The sequence below is a fragment of the Myotis lucifugus genome, unplaced genomic scaffold (assembly GCF_000147115.1).
Source record: "Myotis lucifugus unplaced genomic scaffold, Myoluc2.0 scaffold_127, whole genome shotgun sequence".
Taxonomy (NCBI): domain Eukaryota; kingdom Metazoa; phylum Chordata; class Mammalia; order Chiroptera; family Vespertilionidae; genus Myotis; species Myotis lucifugus.
The window spans coordinates 300,424-322,618 of record NW_005871175.1 but is presented as its reverse complement, the minus strand read 5'-3'; the positions used below and the strand labels follow the sequence as shown (position 1 = coordinate 322,618).

The 22,195-nt window shown below is 37.7% G+C and overlaps 1 protein-coding gene across 6 annotated transcripts in view; it reads left to right on the top strand.

Annotated features, from left to right (window-relative positions):
• The window catches only part of POLR2B (RNA polymerase II subunit B), a 50,621-nt gene that overhangs the window by 13,869 nt on the left and 14,557 nt on the right, over positions 1-22,195 (top strand). For 5 of the 6 annotated variants that reach the window (XM_023758294.1, XM_014460166.2, XM_014460167.2 and 2 more), the window contains 13 exons: positions 995-1,107; positions 1,228-1,447; positions 2,460-2,618; positions 6,161-6,325; positions 9,238-9,434; positions 9,604-9,723; positions 11,727-11,913; positions 14,285-14,428; positions 14,669-14,808; positions 14,909-15,020; positions 18,648-18,802; positions 19,526-19,724; positions 20,047-20,215. In XM_023758294.1, the coding sequence (XP_023614062.1) occupies positions 995-1,107; positions 1,228-1,447; positions 2,460-2,618; positions 6,161-6,325; positions 9,238-9,434; positions 9,604-9,723; positions 11,727-11,913; positions 14,285-14,428; positions 14,669-14,808; positions 14,909-15,020; positions 18,648-18,802; positions 19,526-19,724; positions 20,047-20,215 (2,080 nt within the window). The remainder of the gene's footprint in view (positions 1-994; positions 1,108-1,227; positions 1,448-2,459; positions 2,619-6,160; positions 6,326-9,237; positions 9,435-9,603; positions 9,724-11,726; positions 11,914-14,284; positions 14,429-14,668; positions 14,809-14,908; positions 15,021-18,647; positions 18,803-19,525; positions 19,725-20,046; positions 20,216-22,195) is intronic. The other variant, XM_023758295.1, reaches the window with a different exon arrangement.

Here is a 22,195-nt window from a genome sequence, read left to right as displayed (position 1 = left end):
GTACTTTTGGAGGAAAAGATCTCTGAGGCTGGGATATCAGAACTTGGTGGAAAAGATGGAGAGACTTAAGCTGACCATGAAGGGCAGGGTAGAATTTATCTTAGTAGAGAAAAGATACTTAGGCATTTCAGCAAGAAAATGCTTGATGTATTTGGCTTGAGTATGGCATGGGGACCACCACAGTCAGTGTATGGTTTTTTTTGTTTGATCTGTTTTTTGATTATGGAAAATAAGATGGAATCAGATGGTCCCAGGCTTTGGATGTCTTTGGGTGTCATGGGGAATTGTTGAAATGTCAAGTAAAGTGAGTATAGCATTATTTTAGAAAGATTACTTTGGAAATGGTAGGAAGAGGTTGGAGGCAGGTAAAAATCTTAGAATATCCTAGGTTTAAAATAATAATGTCCTATGTTAGGGTAATGGTGGAAATAAAGAGTAGATGGATGGCTTCCCTTTGGTTCATTATCATCACTGTTTCTCTTTGCTCTTTACCTACTCCATTTTAGGAAACTTGAATGTCGATAATTTACCTTAAGTAGTTTGTTTAGTCCGATCTTCTCCTTCTCTGAGATTTGATTGAGAGAGAAATTTACTAATCCATTTATCTCTGGAAGTTCTCATGGATCTTGTTTTATTGGGGAGCAAGTATATATTTAATTGAAAAACTTTTTTTTCTGCTGTGGAATGAGCTACAGTCAACTGGAGTTGGTAGTTCTTGTCCTTCATATAGAATAATTAGAATTTTTTGGAACTTTAAGAATTAAATTAGGTGCATTCTTTTTTCTGGTGTTCGGTTGATTAGAGGACAGCTCTAACTGTATGAATTTACCTTTTCTTTGTTTTCTGGTAACTTTGTACTTCTGACCCTAAGGACAGGGCACATGAGACTATATGTATCTTTAATACAAATACTTTTTCGTTGTTTGATATAAACTAAAACTTTTATGGAAAAAGATTATTTATCCTCTATGTGGTTTCTTTGGTTTTATTTCAGCCAAGATATTTGCTGAAGTTTGAACAAATTTATCTCTCCAAGCCTACTCACTGGGAAAGAGATGGTGCTCCTTCACCAATGATGCCAAATGAGGCCAGATTACGAAATCTCACGTAAGATTTTTTTCCAGCAACTGGTAGCGAAATACAATTCAGAAAATGTAATTTTAACTAGTTGAGAGTTTTAGCAAATACCCACTATTACTAAATTGTGTTCTACTTTTATTTTTGAAGGTATTCTGCTCCACTTTATGTTGATATAACAAAAACGGTCATTAAAGAAGGTGAAGAACAACTGCAGACTCAGCATCAGAAAACTTTTATAGGAAAAATTCCAATTATGTTGCGTTCAACTTATTGCCTATTGAATGGCTTAACAGATCGTGATCTTTGTGAGTTAAATGAATGCCCCTTGGATCCTGGTGGCTATTTCATTATTAATGGATCAGAAAAGGTATTGTGGCATTATTTTTTTAAAAATTGATTTTAGAGAGAGAGAGTCAGTGAGGGAGGGAGGGAAGGAGAGAGAGAGAAACACCGATTTGTTGTTCCAACAAATTCATTGATTGATTCTTGTATGTCCCCTGATTGAGCAGGATTGAATCCGCAACCTTGGCGTATTGGAATGATGCTCCAACCAATTGAGCTATCCGGCCAGGGCTTGTCTCATTATTAAAAAAAAAAATTGCCAAAACCGGTTTGGCTCAGTGGATAGAGCATCGGCCTACGGACTGAAGGGTCCCAGGTTTGATTCCGGTCAAGGGCATGTACCTGGGTTGCGGGCACATCCTCAGTAGGAGATGTGCAGGAGGCAGCTGATTGATGTTTCTGACTCTCTATCTCTCTCCCTTCCTCTCTGTAAAAGATCAATAAAATATATTTTAAAAAAAAAATTTACAAAATGATGATTAAAATTTGAAAGTTGGAATTAAAAAGTAAACTTTTATACAGAATAATCTGGAAGTGGTAGTTGAAATATTTAGGGTGGGTGACAGTTAAACTTATGTAAACCAAACATTTACTTTATTTAAAATATATATATTTTTTTATTAATTTCAAAGAGAGAGGGAGAGACAGAAACATCAATGATGAGAGAGAATCATTGATTAGCGCTCTCCTGCACACTCCCTACTTGCAATTGAGCCCACAAACCGGGCATGTACCCTGACCGGGAATCGAACCCTGACCTCCTTGTTCATGGGTTGACGCTCAACCACTGAGACACACCAACTGGGCAACCCGAAATTTTATTTAGCTGTATTATATAATATGTCCTATATGGTCTGTTGTTTGGGCTTACAGGTTTCTATGAAGCATTTATACAAAATGGAATTTGTAAAGTTTAAGAATTGATGTTTCAGTGAGCCTATATAATCAAATTAAATTAAGATACTGATTGCACTCTTCTTTCTTTTTCAAGGACCTTGTGGGTTTTATGGCTGTAACTTTTTTTATTGTCTATATAGGTTCTAATTGCGCAAGAAAAAATGGCAACGAACACAGTCTATGTGTTTGCCAAAAAGGATTCTAAATATGCCTACACAGGAGAGTGTAGATCATGTCTGGAGAATTCTTCCCGACCCACCAGTACTATTTGGGTTAGCATGCTGGCAAGAGGAGGACAGGTATGGACTGGGATATGATGTTTGAGTTAATTCCTTTTTGTAGTTTATCAGACTGCATTCTTAGTCAGAAAGTTTTTCTTGAACATATTATCAGTGTTATATGATAAGCATTGTTTTATTTACTTACTAGAGGCCCGTTGCACAAAGATTTGCACAAAAGGCCTTGCTTCCTCTGGCTGCTGGCACTGGTTTTCCTCCAGCACCTGGACCCAGGCCTTTGGTCCGGCCGCAGCGGAGAAGCCAAGGCTTCTCTGCTCGGGCCGCAGCAGCAAGGCTTGGCCTCTCTGCTCTGGCCGCAGCGGTGAGGCTTGGCTTTTCTGCTCCGGCTGCAGCAGAGAATCCAAGCCTCTTCAGTCCTCAGTCGTCTTCAGTCTTTAGTCGTCTTCAGTCTTCGCTCTGCGTCTGCATATGCAAATTAACCACCATCTTTGTTCGGTTAATTTGCATACTCATCCTGATTGACTGGTGGGTGTAGCGGAGTGACACCAATTTGCATGTTTCTATTTTATTAGTGTAGATTGCTCTGTAAGATTACTCCAATAGCAACATATATCATTTCATAGTTTCTATAAGTCCAGACTTGGTGTGGCTTAGCTGGGTCCTCTAGTTGAACATCTCTCACAAGGCTGCAATCATTGTGTTTTCCTGGACTGCAGTCATCTTAAGGTTCAGTCACGTGGTTGGTGACAGCATTCAGTTCACCATGGGCTTTTGAACTGAGAGTCTCAGTCCTTGCTGGCTTTTGGTTGGAAGCCTGTCTCAGTTTCTTGCCACATGGGTTCTCTCTATGCAGCAGCTGACAACATGGCAGCTTGTTTCATCAGAGAGAGTAATTGAGAAGAGCCATAGAGTGTACAAACAAGGGGAAAATCACAGTCTTTTATAAAATAATCTTGGAAGCAATATCCTCGTTGTGTTGGATGCAAGTCAGTACCCTGAGCCTCGTACTCAATGGGAGGGAATTGCACAGGCAATAATAGTAGTGGGCAGGGATCATCAGGCACTATCTTAGAAGCTGCCTATCATAGGCATGTTACTTAAAATAATGTAATCTAATAATAGCTAGCATTTCTTGAATATTTGCTGTGTCAATTATCTTTTTCAGATTGCTTGATTTAATCTTTATGACTATCTTGGAAAGTAGTTGTAATTACCTCTATTTAATTTCATGTACATTTAAAAATATATATTTTTATTGATTTCATAGAGGAAGGGAGAGGGAGAGAGAGAGAGAGATAGAACATCAGTGATGAGAGAGAATCATTGATCGGCTGCCTCCTGCACGCCCCCTATTGGGGATGAGCCTGCAAACTGGGCATGTGCCCTTTACTGAAATCGAACCTGGGACCCTTCAGTCCGTAGGCTGACGCTCTATTCAATGAGCCATACTGTCTGGGGCTCATGTGCATTTAAAAAAAATTTTTTTTTTTTTTTTTATTGTCTAAAGTTTTACATATGTCTCCTTTTTCCCCAGTTGACCCCAGCCATTCCCACCTTGGGTATGCCCCCACAGCCCCAGTGTCTGTGTCCATTGGTTATGCTAATATGCAATGTGCATTTTTTATGAAAGTTTATTTGAATAATCATACATGCATGTTCAAATAGTTCAAGAAGCACAAGAAAGGATGTACTATAAAAAGTAGTCTTTGACCCCCCAGATCTCTTCCTCAGAGGTAGCTGCTTTTGATAATTTTTTTATGAATCAGTTCAGAAACAGTCTTAATGCAAAAAATACAAGTGGGAGCATACCACATACACTTTGCTGTTATCCTTTGAAAAAAACATGTTTAGATCAGTGCTTGATCATTCTTTTTGAGCTGTGATATTCCATATGCAAATTTTAAAACTATCTTATGGTAGACATTTAGGTGTCCAGTCCTGTGCTCTTACAAATAGTTTTGCAGAGTCTAATTTCACTTTTTGTAAGTCTTACAAAGATAAACTTAAAGATTAGAGAGTTTTAACTGCCTGAAGTTAAATAGAATGTGTTAATTGAAAAGGTTTTTATTAAATGGTGGTGGAATGGGGCCCAAAAAAGATCCCCAGGTGGTTGTGATGTGCATTTATTTTTGAGAAGCATTGGCCTTGGTTATGGAGGGCAAAGATAAATTCAACATATTAGAGAAGTCATCATGTTAGCTATGGGCAAAATGAATTAATTAGAGGCAGAGAAAGGAAAATCGTCTGGATTTAGTGACAGGTTTGCTATAGTATGAGGATGGATTACTTAAGATTCTGTGATTTCTATCCTGAGGTTCTGAATAGAATAACTTTCAAGAATTGATTTTTAGAGAGACCTTATTGAGTTCATTTTTAGACAAAATATTTTTTGGGGTTGGGGTGCATGATATAGGCATTATTTCTTAATGTTTTGCTTGTTTTGAAAAAAATCTATAATGAAACAAATAATGGACTAAATGGAAATAATTGATAGAAATAGCCAAATGGTAGTTGGAGATATGAGGGTTGAGAGTACAGGAAAAAGATCAAGATGAAGATTTGGGTATCATTTATGAAAAATTGTTACTGGACACCCATGAGAAGGGATAAGGTTTCTAAGGAAGGAGGCCTGAAGTAGGAGGAAGACAACAGAAACTGTCATTAGAGGGATATGATAATATAGGGTTTTGAGGCCAAGGGAGGGCTGAATTTGATATTGAAGGAAAAAAATATGATTAAAATTGAGAAGCCACATGGTTGTATACCAGTGTAGGCTAGGAACTTTTATTTCATTACTGTATGTGTGTGCAATTAAAGTGAGAAAGAAATGGGAAAAAATAAAGCTTGTGAAAGAGGCTGTTTATTTATTCAAACAAGAAAATATCACACAGACCAGCTCTGAGCTAATACTTATTTTTCATTCTGTGCTTAGCTTTTTCAACATTTGTCTGTCCATATTCTCTCTCCCTCTCTTTTTTTCATATTCTCTTTCTCTTTTTTTAAAATATATTTTATTGATTTTTTAAAGAGAGGAAGGGAGAAGGATAGAGAGTTAGAAACATCAATGAGAGGGAAACATCGATCAGCTGCCTCTTGCACATCCCCTATTGGGGATGTGCCTGCAACCAAGGTACATGCCCTTGACCGGAATCGAACCTGGGACCTTTCAGTCCGCAGGCAGATGCTCTGTCTACTGAGCCAAACCGGTCAGGGCCATATTCTCTCTTTTTGAGCCCTTCTCTGTTTCTTCCAGATATGTTTTGTTTTTATTTGTTTTCTTGGTGGATGGAGAGGGTGAGGGGTCAATGTTCATGTTTTGCAGCCAAAAGTCATTTCCAGATACAGTATTGGGTAATTCTGAGGAAATCTTGGCAGGCAGATAGTAGAGAATGGAAGTTTTTTCAGGGCTAAATGACAAGCCTGTCCATAAAATTAGTAAATCTGTTCCAGTGTCTTTGAAAAGCAGCCATTCCTCAGAGTATAAGAAGCATGCTTCTTTTGAAATACGTACAGTGATGAGCATATATGTAAAATGGTTCTCACTGATACTTTTCTATGGCTGTGATCTCTGTATACTCATTCTCTAATGTTATTTTTCCTAGGGTGCAAAAAAGAGTGCTATTGGTCAGCGCATTGTGGCAACTCTACCATATATCAAGCAAGAAGTTCCCATTATTATTGTGTTCAGAGCATTAGGTTTTGTGTCTGACAGAGATATTTTAGAGCATATTATTTATGATTTTGAAGATCCAGAGATGATGGAAATGGTAATGTATAAGCAAAATATATTCCTAGTGTTTTATAAGAGGTTTAAGGTTACTGACTTGCTAATCTTTTTTTTTCAATCCTCACCCAAGAGAGAGGACAGAGAGTGAGAAACACCCTTGTGACAGTGAAACGTTGATTGGTTGTCTGCTGCACGCACCCCGACCAGGGATGGAACCCGAGACCTTTTGATGTACAGGATGACTCTCCAGCCAACTGAGCCACATTGGCCAGGGCTGTTGCTAATCTTAAAACAAGCAGAAAGCCACTCTGAAGAGCAGTTTACCTGTAACAGATCTCATGCTATTTACTGTTAAATTTTAACTTTTTATTTTGAAGTAATTTCAAACTTACAGAAAGTTGCAAAGAACTCTTATATACTCTTAACCCAGATTCACCAGTTGTTACCTTTGGCACATTTGCTTTAGCATTCTCTTTTTATATATATTACTTTTTTCTAGAACATACGAGACTTATTTCATGGATCATGCTCTTTCACTCCTAAATGCTTCAGTGTATATGTCCTAAGAACCAAGACATTCACTTACATGATCAAAGTATGATTATTAAATCAGGACATTTAACATAGGCACAGTTCTAGTAACCCACAGACCTTCTTCAGGTTTTTGCCAGTTGTTCTGATAATGTTCTTAATGGCATTTTATTTTTTTGGTTCTGAATTCAGTATAGGATCATGTACTCCATGTTGTTTTTATGTCTCTTCTCCTCATCTTTTTCTCAGTGTTTCATAACATTGAAATTTTTGGAGATGATAGGCCATTTATTTTGTAGAATTTCCCTCAGTTTTTTTCTCTTTTTTTCATATTTCCTCATGATTTGATTCAACTTATGCATTTTTTGGCAGGAAAAATACAGAAATAATACTGTGTGCTTCCTAGGTTATTGCATCAGGAGTCACATGATGTCATTTTGTCCCATTATTTGTAATGTTAACTCTGCAGTGTGGTGTCTATTAGGTTCCTCTGACTGTAAAATTACAATTTTTGTGGGAAGGTTCTTTGAATCTAGGCAAATAATAATTTCCTTATGAGTCTTTTCCATTAATGATCTTTGTCTTAATAAATAGTAGTTGATGGTCTTAAAGTTGTCCTGAATTGTTCAGAGACTTTAAGACTACAGAGAAATAAGGTAAAATACAGGCTAAGCATTGGTCACAAAGTTAGAAAGTGGAGTAGGATTACATTGTAATTATTAGAGTATTTATTTATTGATAAGTTACATGAGAAAAATGAGTTCTGGTTAGATTTGACTTTAAGCTTTCACCAGTAGTATGCTTTAAATTTTATTTTATTATTTTATTTATTTGTTTATTATGTTAATCTTTATTTGAGGATTTTTTTTTTTTTTAAGAGCGTGAAAGGAAGGGAAGGGAAGGCGGTGGGTGGGAGGGAGAGACATCAATTGCATGCACCCCGAGTGGGGCCCAATATAGAACCTGCAACCCACACTCTAACCACTGAGAAACACTGACCAGGGTTGCTTTTTAAAAATTTAAATACTTAATTTATGAGTATTTAAGTGTTTAAAAGAAAAGATAATACATGTTATCTTTTATCCAAAAGGCATCCCAAATGATTCGAACTGGATTAAGAAAGTATTCAAACTGGAAATTTCTTAGTAAAGTGAAAGACCTGATTTGCTTTATGTATATTGTCGTTTTGAAAAAACTGTTTGTTCCTATAGCTCCTATGAAGCGTAAGTCAAATTTTACAAGTCTGTGAGTCAAGCATTCACTGTGCAAAAGTGTTTAATTTTTTCTTCTGAAAACACATTATTATCGTTAATACCTTTTTCCAAATCCATATTAACCTTAAGAAAACAGTTTCATAAGAACAACAATTTCCTTTAAAAAGATCATTTTCGTTTACCATACTGTGGCCTCACTTTGACTGGTTTACCTGACCTTTTTTCTGATCTCTGATTCTGTAATTGGAATTTGGATGCTTAAACTTGTGAATCAGTGATAATTAGACATAGGAAGTCAAAGGCGGTAAAGACTTGTCAGTATATGTGATAGGATTTAAAATGTATTTACAGGGGTCAAAGTTAGGAAATGTTACCCCTCTTTTCTCATGTTCATTGTTGTGTAAAATTGGAACTTAAGAAGGTTAGAACTAGAGTGAAATTTAGATATTATTATATCTAGCCTTTTTGTAGATGAGGAAACTTAGTACATGGCTGCTCAGATACCAGAGGTATGGAATGTAGGTCTCCATAACAATGTGTCTTTAAAATATTATCTTTTACAAAAAACTGAGTGGTTTTATTTGTAGGATAAAGACCTCTTAAACCAATTTTTTTTGTTTTGTTTTTATTGATTTCAGAGAGAAAGGCAGAGGGATAGAGAGATAGAAACATTGATGAAAGAGAAACATCATCACGTGGCTCTGCCTGCATGCCCCCTACTGGGGACTAAGCCCCCAACCCAGGCATGTGCCCTGACCGGGAATCAAATTGGTTTCCTCTTGGTTTATGGGTCTGTACTCAACCACTGAAACATACTGGCTGGGCCCTTATAAACCGAGGTTTAAAACCAATCTGGCCTATTTATTTTTAGGTTAGTAAATTTTGATTTGACTATTAAACTTCTCTAAATTGATTTTAGATATTTGGAAGGAGCTTGTTTTGCCATTAAAATATAAAAAATAAACACTATTTTTATAGTGGAATTATTTGTATTTTTCTGGAAAGTGTTGATTAATGGATTTTGTTAGAGATCTAGATATCTAACGTGTCTTCAAAGTCTAAGATTTTTTTATTCCTTGATTTTCTAAAAATATTTGCATAATCAATTAGGTTCATCGGGATAGTTAACATCTTATAAATTGACAGTTAACTTATTTTTAAAGTGAAAGTATGAATTTTAAAGTAACTTATTTAAATTATCTGATAGGTTAAACCTTCTCTCGATGAAGCTTTTGTCATCCAAGAACAGAATGTTGCACTAAATTTCATTGGTTCAAGAGGTGCAAAGCCTGGTGTCACTAAAGAGAAAAGAATTAAATATGCAAAAGAAGTCTTACAGAAAGAAATGCTCCCTCACGTTGGTGTCAGTGATTTTTGTGAGACCAAAAAAGCTTATTTCTTGGGGTATGTTAAATTTCATTGTTTTAAGTTCTTTGCAAAATATGTATTTGAGATAAAGCTTTCCTTAAAGCCCAAAATGTCAGACATTATGTTTTTAATAAATAAAATTTTAAAAAATCCCAAAACCATGTTTTTCCTTTTTCTCACCTTTTCTTTTTGTTTTTTGTTAAAGGTATATGGTGCATAGGTTACTTCTGGCAGCTTTGGGTAGAAGAGAATTAGATGACAGAGATCACTATGGAAACAAAAGATTGGATCTTGCTGGACCACTACTTGCATTCTTATTTAGAGGGTAAGGAATTATAAGATGATATTATTAAAAGTAGAGAGATTTCACTTTGATTGGCATTGTACGTGGAAGTGCTAAACTATCATTCATATTGGGTGCATGTGAAGTTAACTACGTTCTCTTTACCACTTGCCCAGATTTAGTTTTGCGTCATGTCTAAGAATTTTAAGTTTGTGAGGACAATTTATTATAGTCCTTGCTTACTACATTTTCTCTATTCCTCTGGTAGTTTTGCAAGGCATTTGAAAAAGCTTAATTACTGCTTTCAATTTTTGAAGGCTGATATTAGAACTTTTGTTATTCCTGTTTTGTATTTTATAAAAACACAAAGGCTGCAGGGAACTCTATCAAAATATTAGCAGTGGTTGTCTCACAGTATTGGGGTCATATGTGATTTCTGTTTTATACTTGCCATAATGAACATACATTTTTATAATTAGAAACAAGTTATTTTAAAAATAAAATATGTAGACAGTTTAATAAAAATAAGATTTTAGCAATGTTTTATATATGTTCTGTTATTTAGTGTGTTGCAGATTAGTATTTGTTATCATCCCGCTAAAGAACCTCTTGACACTCTGCCCCCCAATTGCTCTCCCCATATATGCTTATGTTCTGTATGTACATCTATGATCCTATCTAATAATAGAGAAACATGGTAATTGACCATTCCTTCGCTATGCTGCCCATTGGCTAATCAGTGCGATATGCAAATTAACCACCAACAAAGATGGCGGCTAATTTGCATACTGCAGGCAGGGCAAGCCCGCCATCCACCCCTGTGTGCCACCTAAGCCCCGCCTCCAGTGGCGACCCCCGTGTGCGGCCCTGGACGGCGGGCATGGCAGCGTGAATGTGCCGCCTGAGTTCCGCCCCCAGCCGGGACTCCCGTGTGCGGCCCTGGGCGGCAGGACAGTGTGGCCGTGATCATGATCAGAAAGCCGGGCCGCAGGCAAGGCGACTCCCCGGGACCCTGGAGCTGTCCTGACTGCAGCTAAGAATTTTAAGTTTGTGAGGACAATATATTATAGTCCTTGTTTATTACATTTTCTCTATTCCTCTGGAAGTTTTGCAAGGCATTTGCAGGGTCCCAGCATCCCGGGACCCAGGAGCCGCCTTGCCTGCAGCCTGTGATCGTGATCGTGATCGTGATCGGAAAGCCGGGCCGCAGGCAAGGCGGCACCCCAGGACCCAGGAGCCGCTTTGCCTGTGGCCCGTGATCGTGATCGTGATTGTGATCGGAAAGCTGGGCCGCAGGCAAGGCAGCACCCCGGGACCCAGGAGCCACCTTTCCTGCAGCCCATGATCCTGATCGTGATAGGAAAGTCGGGCCGCAGGCAAGGCGGCCCCCTGGAACCCAGGAGCCGGTTGATGAGGTCTGCAGGTGAGGCAGCGATCAAGCTATGAGGGGGAGGAAGGAGCTACAGGAGCAGCTCTGGCCGGAGACTGAAGACTTCCACCAGAGCGAGGAGCAAAGACTGAAGTCTCCAGTCGCAGTGAAGACTGTGTCCAGAGAGAAGATGGAAGGCGGTGGCCAGAGTGAAGGTCTGGGTCCCGGGTGCAAGAGGAAAACTGGTGCTGGCAGCCAGGAGAAAGAAGGCCTATTGCACGAATCTTCATGCAACGGGCCTCTGGTTTATACATAAAAAGAATAATAACACCTCTCTCTCGCTCTCTAGACCAGCGGTTCTCAACCTGTGGGTCGTGACCCCTTTGGGGGTCGAACGACCCTTTCACCGGGGTCACCTAAGACCATCGGAAAACACATATAATTACATATTGTTTTGTGATTAATCACTATGCTTTAATTATGTTCAATTTGTAACAGTGAAATTGGGGGTCACCACAACATGAGGAACTGTATTAAAAGGTCGCTGCATTAGGAAGGTTGAGAACCACTGCTCTAGACCAACCACTTTTTGTCCCCTTATGGGCAATATTGTCCCTGTTGAGAATGTATGCTGTAGACCTTCCTATGTTAAAAATAGTACCATTTTATTTGGCAGCATGTTTAAGAATTTGCTTAAAGAAGTACGGATCTATGCACAGAAGTTTATTGATCGAGGAAAGGATTTTAACTTGGAGTTGGCAATTAAAACAAGGATTATATCTGATGGCCTAAAATACTCTTTAGCTACTGGAAACTGGGGTGACCAAAAGAAAGCTCATCAAGCCAGAGCTGGAGTATCTCAGGTAAAGATGTCGACTGTGATTACAGGCCTGATTGCAAAATGTTATGGGACTAGCAGATTGTTTCATTCGTTGAATATAAATTATTTTGCTTTTTCCCCCAGACTTGGTCAGATGTAAGAGCATTGGAAACTTGAATTATGAAAATGAAATTTTTCTTTTTTTAAACCTTTATTGTTAAAAGTATTACATATGTCCCCTTTTTTCCCATTGACCCCTTCTAGCCCACCTTTATTCCCCCAGAAATTTTTCTTAAATTAGCTACTACTATTACTAATAGAGACTTAAAAGTTTTGGCATGCATCAAAATAGTTAATAAATTAGAGTAGCCATTTGGAAGGTCAGATAGTCCATGTTAGTGAAATTTTTATGTCTTAAAATCTTCATATTAGAAGTTGACTGAGGAAAATATAACACTAATTTCTAACACTGATTTCTTTGTTGGCGGGTCATATGTAAAGGGACTGCAATAGCTAGTCTTAGGTGGAATAATGGGGGAATGTTTCACAAGGCACTTTAATTTTTTTCTATTTATTTTTCATAGAAGATTGAAAATCTATATGTATATGTCTAGCTTTATGGAACTTTTTCTTTTGGATCTTGGCCTCTGCCTTTTTTTTTTTTGTTTTAACTAGCCTGTATCACCTGGTTAATTTGGCATTCAAACACCAACTTCAAGTGCTTGATTCCTAGAAACCCAGAGGCTCTGAGAAATTCTGGGAAGCTTTCCAATAGCAAAGTTAAATTTCTAGTTCCTTTTAATTTAGTAAGGATTTATTGAGTATACTTGGTGTTTGTGATCTTGGATTCACAAACATGAATGAGATACTATTGTAGCTCTCAAGGAGCTCACCATCTATCAGAGGAGACAGACTCATCTGTACACAGCTCACTAGGCTGGGGCTGCACTATGCTAAAGGCCACGTTGCCAGTTCAGTTCAGTGGATGGTTATTGGAACTGTTGATGAGCCAGGCACTGTGCGACACACTGGAGTTGCACAGATGAATAAAACATGATTCCTGATCTGCAGCAATTTACCATCTGTACTCAGAGGTAGATGTAAACAGATAGTTACAACATGGTACAGTAAGTATTATAATGAAGAATGTGCACAACCGCTCTGTGGGAATGCTGCAGAAAAGCACTTAATGCAGCTTGAGAGGGTGAAAAGTCATTCTTTACAAAGTAACACCCAGCTGAATCTTGGTAATTGGGAAATAGTCCAAGCCTGGGAGGAGTGGAGAACCAGTGGCTCACAGGACACTGGGAGAAAATTTCTTGATATCCTGAACAAAGGATGGAGAAGGGAAAGAGTGTATGTAGGAGGAGCTAGAGCAGTCTAGGATTTTCAACTCAAAGTGGGAGAATCAGGAAGATGGGGTTGGAGAGGGGAGCTGGGAATAGCTCATATAAGGGATTGACATGTTTAATTTTTGATTTTTAGGTAGAGTCACAGTAATTGGCAGTGTGGAGAAAAGATTTGAGAAGGTTACCCTTGGTGGCAGGAAGATTGTTGCAACAGGTTTAGTGAGAAATAACTAGGGCCTTGAATAGACTATCTTGTAGATGGAGACAAGTGTGAGAAATGTTTAGGAAGTGCATTTTGTAAGACTTTGTGATTGATTAGCTAAGTGTGGCTTGGTGGTTGGATGTCGACCTATGAACCAGGAGGTCATGGTTCAGTTCCGGGTCAGGGTGTGTGCCAGGGTTGCAGGCTCGGTCCCCAGTGTAGGGGGTGACTGGTCAGTGATTCTCTCTTATCATTGAAATATCAACCAAAAAAATGAGTTTGCGTGTCACCTCTATATGTGACACGGCACCAGAGTTAAGTTAGGGTTTTTCAAAATGCTGGCACGCCGAGCTCAAAAGGTTCGCCATCACTGCTAAGCATTACCTTGCTTAATATCGTGTAAATTTTGAATCTCCGTGTTGGATTTAGAGGTCTCAGGATGGATTAGGGGTATCTGCTATGGTCAAAGGAATGTGAGTTGATAGCATTTAACACTTACTGAGTGCATGATGTATGCCAAGTACTGTTTTAGGTACTGGGATGCAAGAGAGAATAAAACAAAAAATCCCCACCCTTGTGGAATTAATGACCTAGTGGTTGGAGACAGGCCATAAAGAAAACATTTATGTGGTATGGTGGTATGTAGGAACTTATATTAAATATTTACTATTCCTGTTTAAGTTACGGAAGTTACAGGGTGAACAAGATTATCCAGGGAAAGATGGAGAAAGGAGGGATGGGGTCAGTTTGACGCTCAGTGGATTATCTGTAAAAATATGACTTTTCCTCATTCAAGTATTTGCCAAAAATGTGATAATTTTACAGAAATGCCCCAACTTTAAAGATTTGCCATTGTGTTGTAGGTATTAAACCGCCTGACATTTGCATCTACTCTTTCTCACCTGCGTCGTTTAAATTCTCCAATCGGTAGAGATGGCAAGCTGGCAAAGCCAAGACAGTTGCATAATACGTTGTGGGGAATGGTGTGTCCTGCTGAGACTCCAGAGGTAATACATTAAAATTTGTGTTCAGAACAAAGAGTCAGCCAATAATTATGTAGGATGTAATTACTTTCAGAGTGAGTTTTTATGTAATCAATCATGTAGTGTGGTTTAGAACTAAGATAATTTTGTTCTTCAAAAGTAGGAGTAAATCCTGAAATCAAATTGAAGGAAAAGTGTCTATGGAAAATAATTTTGGTACTTATGCTAAAGCAGTGTGACTAATACTTCGTTTGTCATTTTAAGGGCCATGCTGTAGGACTTGTGAAGAATTTAGCCCTGATGGCTTATATTTCAGTTGGATCTCAACCTTCTCCAATTCTGGAATTTTTAGAAGAATGGAGTATGGAAAATTTAGAAGAAATTTCTCCTGCAGCTATTGCTGAGTGTGTATAGATGTAATTTTTAAAAAAGCTATTATTAATCTTTGGTTATAGCTTAATTTAGAGTTACTAAATGCAAGATGCTTTTGGTTTTGTATTTCAGTGCAACCAAGATTTTTGTTAATGGCTGCTGGGTTGGAATACATAAAGATCCTGAACAACTTATGAACACTCTAAGGAAATTGCGGCGTCAGATGGACATCATTGTGTCTGAAGTAAGAGTCTTTAATTAAGAGGCCAGGATCTGTGGGATTTCTAAACAGGGCATAAGACTAGACAAAAATTATTTTTGTATTGGCGTCTTTCTTTAACTGGTTTCTCTTGTATTGTAAACTACATTGTCAAAAGTGTAGGTAATGTTTTGATCTAAATTCAATTAGTAGTAGGTATTGCTTGCTCTAAGGCTTTAGATATATGCTTCTAAAAATTTGACGTGTAAATTTAAGTTATTAAATTATATTTTAGAACTCAAATTATATTTTAAAGTAAAAGGAATTTTTTGAGGATCTTTTTGTAAGGCCAACAACAATGCTTTTAAAAGAAATAATCACGCCTGATTCTTTGAATCCAGAAATTCATTCATAAAGAGTGATACACCTCTAATAGATTCTCATATTTAGGTGGGTATTGAAATGCTTTGGGATAAGGATGGATTTTTAAAAAATCATTAAAATATAGTATGTGTACTTTATTACTCTCCAGAATAGGACTTTTGCTTTTAGTGTACTGTATTAGGGATATGGCTCAGGCATTTGAATCTCCCAAATCTACCATTGGGCTCTGTCTAGGTCCGTGGTCGGCAAACCGCAGCTCGCGAGCCACATGCGGCTCTTTGGCCCCTTGAGTGTGGCCACGAAGTTTCAGTGCGCGCCCGCACGTGGTATTTTGTGGAAGAGCCACACTCACGGGGCCGCAGTTTGCCGACCACTGGTCTAGGTGAAAGTGGATTTGAAGGGAAACTATAGTACACTTAAGGCAATAGCTGGCCATCTTTCTACCTAGCAAAGCAGAGAAGAGAGTTTGGTTGCTCCAGACTTTCCTCTAGAAGGCAGACACCCTAGGTCAGTCAGTGATGGTGAACCTTTTGAGCTCGGTGTGTCAGCATTTTGAAAAACCCTAACTTAACTCTGGTGTCGTGTCACTTATAGAAATTTTTTGATATTTGCAACCATAGTAAAATAAAAACTTATATTTTTGATATTTACTTTATATATTTAAATGCCATTTAACAAAGAAAAATCAACCAAAAAATGAGTTCACATGTCCCCTCTGACACTTGTGTCATAGGTTCGCCATCACTGCTCTAGGTTTTGACCCAGGCATTTCACAGCTTGAAGGCAGGAAGAGCGTGTTTCATTTGAGGGCAGGCAGGGCTAAGAGAAAGCCTTGGAACCAAAATTGGCTGTATTTTTATGATTGAGAACTTTGTTAATGCCATGTTTTTCTGCTGAGGGCCTCCTTTAGCTTTTCTGTATTCTCTGAGGTAAAATTAAGTTCTTCATGCTGTTTTAGGCCTTTTTACTTTCAATGGGCCCATTCCTTCAACCTGGAGTATTTCTGCTCCCTGTCCCCCAATGGCTCCTCAAAAACAGGCTGAAGGGAGGAGGGTTGCTTATTATTTTTTCAGGTAAATCTCACTTATTCTGCAAAACATATATTAACACTCATCTCTTTCAGGATACCTTACCTGACTTCCCAGTTTGACTTAGATCAAGACAGACATTTTCTATAAAGGGCCAGATATTAAATATTTCAGCCTTTGTTTACCATACAGTGTCTGTTGTGTGTTCAACCCCGCTGTTGTAGTGAAAAGCAGCCACAGATAAAATACGAACGAATAAAACTTTATTTATAAAAACAGATGGCAGGTGAGGGCAGATTTGGCCTGTAGGCTGTTTCCTGACCCCAACATTAAAATGTCTGACTCACTCACTACACTATTAACTCCTCAGAGACAGGAAACATGTCTTACTGTGACTGTTATTTTCCACTCCGAGCATGGGGTCTGACATATAGTAGATCTTTTTTTTTTTTTAATTTTTATTTCAGAGATGAAGGGAGAGGGACAGAGAGAGAGAAATATCAATGGTGAGAGAGAATCATTGATTGGTTGCCTCCCGCACATCCCCTACTGGGGATCGAGCCTGCAACCCAGGCACGTGCCCTTGACTGGAATCAAACCCGGGACCCTTCAGTCCGCAGGCCGACGCTCTATCCACTGAGCCAAACTAGCTAGGGCATATAGTAGATCTTGAAAGTTTATTGAACATTATAAATGGACCTGTGTCCTTGGAGTAGGCACTTTAGAAGTTGTCTGGTACTTTTTCTTTTCCTTCATATTTTCTGATAACCAGAAGTTCTCATTTTACCCCTTTGTAACTTGAATCATCTATTGGGCTTGTTTGGCTTTCCTGTCAGTAGTCCTCTGTATACTACTAAAGAACACCTGTTTCCTTTGGAATGTAAGATACTGCTTGGCCTTTGGGAGGACACGCTCAATTTATGTCCTCCTGGTAAGTTAATAGAGCTATATTCTACTAGGAATTCTCTAAGGATTCAAGGCAGTGCATTGAAAGCAAGGTTTTTTCTGGGACTTGAGAATGCCACTCATGATGTTTTGCTCATAGACACAATGTTTCTCCTCAGATTGTTTCCTAAGGACAGGAAGTGGGCTAAGAGCTTGGAACATTTTCTCTTTATTGGCTTTGACTCTAGTTTTGAGGAACTTGATGTTTTTGATAAAGCTTATATTATTTTTACTATTGTTTTTAAACTGAGTAATCCAGATCTTTTCCTTTCTTAAATAGACCCAATCTTTTCTTTAATAAAAGTATCCAGATGTGATTTCACTTTTTAAAAGTACTTTTGTGGAGAAATTGCAATCTATTTTTCTATTTTTCAACTCATTGGCAATTTATTTCATAGTTGACTTACAAGATTATATATTAGATTTAGGCAATTCACTTAAGTCTCTTGACTTATTTTTTAATATATGTATGTGTACTTCAAGTTCTGCAGTGCTTTTAATAATTATTATGTTCTTTATTGAAAATTTTTGATATTGTCTAGGAATATATTTTTAGCACTATCCAGTAGAAATATAAAGTTAGCGACATATTCATTTAAAATTTTTTTAGTTGCCATATTGTAAAAGTAAAAAACAAGTGAAAATAATTTAAATAGTATATTATTTGACCCAATACATCTAAAACATTAAAATTTCAACATATATTCAAAATGAATATTATTAATGGAAGTTTTTACATTTTTTTTCTGGTACTACCTTTGAAATCCAGTGTGTAGTTTATTCTTACAGTATATCTCATTTCCCATTGGTCACATTTCAGGGGCTCAGTAGTGACATGTGGCTAGCAATTGACTACTTGCATTGGATGGCTAGACTGTAAGCCATTTGTCTAATAGGTGACTGGGAGGAGTCTAGCTTATTCCTGGGAAAGTATTGTCAAGGCAAAGTGATATGAGGCTGGTTATTGAAAGGTTACAGAGTGAAGTATATGTGATTATCAAAGAGGCAAAATAAAAAATTGTCATTTACTAGTGTTTGTGATACCTGAAACAGTTTTTTATTTTACTTTATCTTGCATGATATTATTACCAGATGTTGTTGAGGTCTATAATTACCAAGGTTAGATATTTATCCTTTATAAAATTTTACATTATACCTAGACTTTTAATGTATTAAACAATGGTGATCTATTGAGATTTGTCCATTTTTTGGACAATGGGTACTCCAGGAATTCATTAGGAGCTTTATTGCATTTTTAGCTAAGGCTTAATAGAGAAACTAATAGTCCGTGCGATTTTTGTTTTTTTCCATCTAGGTTTCTATGATCAGAGATATTCGAGAGAGGGAGATTCGGATCTATACAGATGCAGGTCGTATTTGTAGACCACTTCTGATTGTGGAAAAACAAAAGCTTCTGTTGAAGAAGAGACATATTGATCAATTGAAAGAGAGAGAATATAACAACTACAGGTAAGTACATGCAGTGAGAAAAAAGTTGAGATATAATTCATATATCGTAAAATTAATGATTTTCAAGTATATAGTTCAGTGGTTTTTAGTATATTCACAAGATTGTGCAACCATCACCACTATCTAGTTCCAGAATATTTTCATTGACCCAAAAAGAAACTCTTCATTAGCAGTGATATTTAATAATAAAAATATATCACTCGCCTTTTATTTAATAATAAAAAAAAATATTTTTTTTTTTAGAGAGGAAGGGAGAGGGAGAGAGAGATAGAAACATCAATGAAAGGAGTGAATCATTGATTGGCTGCCTCCTGTGTGCCCCACACTGGGGATTGAGCCCGAAACACTGGGCATGAACCCTGACCAGGAATTGAATCCTGACCTCCTGGTTCATAGACCAACATTCATCCACTGAGCCAAGCCAGCTGGGCGAGTGATATATTTTTATTATAAGAAAATTCAAACAACATGTGCAATAAAAGCCCCACTTGATACTCTCCTGTACTTGTTAACAATTGGGTGTATATTCCTCCAGACCTTAATCAATGTATTTATATACTAAATCCCTAACCCCCACAAATAATTTCTTTAGAACAAAGCACAACAAACTTAAAATATGAAACCACAGTCTGTTTATGCTTTTGGAATACTCATTATTAGGTAGAATGCCTAGTTAGTTAAAAGAGTTCAGGAATTAAGGAAATTAAGAGAATTCTTTTTTAGTTGGCAGGATCTTGTGGCCAGTGGGGTAGTGGAATATATTGATACTCTAGAAGAAGAAACAGTGATGCTGGCAATGACTCCAGATGATTTACAAGAGAAAGAAGTAGCTTATTGTTCCACATATACACACTGTGAGATTCACCCATCAATGATTCTTGGTGTCTGTGCATCTATTATTCCATTTCCTGATCATAACCAGGTTGGTAGCCATTTTTAACTTCTTATTTGTGAGGAATTGGGAGAAGTAGAATAAAAGTTAGAGATTAGTGCAGTTTTTAAAGAAAAGCCTTTTAATGAAAGGCTGTGAACTCCTATAGAATCAGCACTTAATATGCTTATTCTTGTGCTTCACTGTTAGAAGCCATAATTAGCTATTCCAAAGGGTCATCACTTATCTTTCTGAACCCCCCCCCCCCCGCCGAAACTTTACCAATCCTTCTGGTTTATGTCATAACCTGTAGAGCCTATTCCTTTAGGAGTAATTACATTTTTATTGATTCTGTTGTCATTTCTACCTTTAGTCTCCTAGAAACACATACCAGTCTGCTATGGGTAAGCAGGCCATGGGAGTTTATATCACCAACTTTCACGTCCGTATGGATACATTGGCCCATGTTCTCTATTATCCTCAAAAACCGCTTGTGACTACACGGTCTATGGAATATCTGCGATTTAGAGAGCTGCCAGCAGGTATGTTTGGTTTTGTTCTACATTTTTTAAGTTCCTGTCATGCTTAAGGCACTTTTCTGGGTGCTTGGGAAGGTTAATAAAATACATATGACACAGTTTCTTTTTCCATGGAATTTATAATGTGGTGGGAAACATGAACACAATTAAATAAAAATGTAAACATGTCAGAAGTGTTATGACGGAGGTATAGGGTCCTTTGGTAGCACAGAGGAAGGAAATGGTGTATTCTTGTTGAAAGTGTAGAGCCAATTTCATGGGGAAGGTAGCATTTCAGACTAAAGTTGATGAAAGGATATTTGAATTTGAGAGAAGGTTTCAGCAGGACCTAGATCCAGGAACACATGAGACCTGGGGACAGTCAGTAGTCGTGTCCTTTTAATATGACTGCAGTGTAAGTGCATGTGAGTAAAGCTTGGTCTCACAGTGTGCAGGAGAGCAGGTTGAATTTCATTTGGAGAATGAAGACCTTTTTGAGCAAAGAAGTAATACAATTAGAATTTTTTATTAGGAATATCATGTGGCACTCGTCTGAGAGTAGATCAGAGTCAGATACAGTATTAGCACAGAGGTCTAAGTGAGAAATGATAAGGTCCTAAAGAAATGAAAAAGACTAAGGGGTGATACATGTTAGAATACACTTGATAGGACTTGTTGACTGGGTGGATGTGGAACAATGAAGAGGTGGTTCCTGGCGTGGGTGAGCAAGGAGAGAGAGGTACTATTAATAAAATTGGAGCACAGTAGTAGAAGGAAGAAGTTATAGAGGTAATATAAATTCAGTTTTTGACATGTTGATTTTGAGTTGCTACGAGTATCTAAGAAATGATCTTCCAATAGTGAGTTGCAAATATGGTTTTAAAGAAAGTCAAATCTAGAGCTGTTAAGTTTTTGATCTATTAATGGTAACTATAGATTACTATGAAATTGCTGAGGTTAAATTCAGAGTTAGAATACAGCCAGAGACAGACAGAATATAGGCACCAGGAAAGGAAATCGGGAGAGAGGTTTTGAGATGTAGCTGATAAGGAGGAGAATCGGGAGTTTGCCGGAGGAGATTCTCAAGGAGACTGGACAACAGGCAAAAGGGTGCAGAGAAGCTTAAGGCTATGAGAGTGTTGAACATCAAAGGAGACAGCATAGTTCTTTGGCACAATTGTCTTGTTAGTATTATGAACAGAATTTTGTCTTTGGGGGTAACATTATTTATTTAATAAAGTGTGCCTTGTAAGTAGTGACTTTAAATTATTAACTACAATCAAGGATCTAACATTTTGATAACAGATTCTCACAAGTTCGAGAATGATTTATTTTTAAAGTCCTCCACAAGGGGTTACTCTTGTCTAGAAAAACAAAATGATAGGTTTTCTACAGTACACTCAGATCGTTGAGCTTACAGTGCTGTGTTTTCTTCAACATTTAGATAACTAGTTTCTCTATAGCTAGAGAAGAAAAGAAATATAACTGAAGGGTTGGATTTGAAATAAAATGTTCCTTTGGTACTGAGATGAAGTGTTGAGAGCATGGCTGGTAGGAACTATATGCCTTTCAGTTCTGTTATTATTTCATGCTTTAATCATGTTATCTATTTTAAAAGCCTTTATTTTGAGATAATTTCAAACTTAAAGAAAGGTTGTAAGACTAGTACAAATAGCTCCTATATACTCTTCATCCAGATCTCCTAGTTCACATTTTACCATATTTGCCTTGTTCTTCCCCTTTCCCTCTCTTTCTGAACCATTTGAACACTTGGAGTGCGGGTGAATTTCCCGCCAAAATATAAGATGGCTCTGTCTTTTGGTTTTGTTCCATCCACCAAAAGGGTGGATTACAAACAAATATTTGGTAATACGCAGTTACAATCGGCCCGAGTTTACACGTTTCCCGCACTCCACCGCAAATCTATATGAATCGAGTTAAAGACGGCTCCCGCGGAGTACGCGCAATTCACGCGAGCCGACTTAACTCGTTTCCCACACTCCA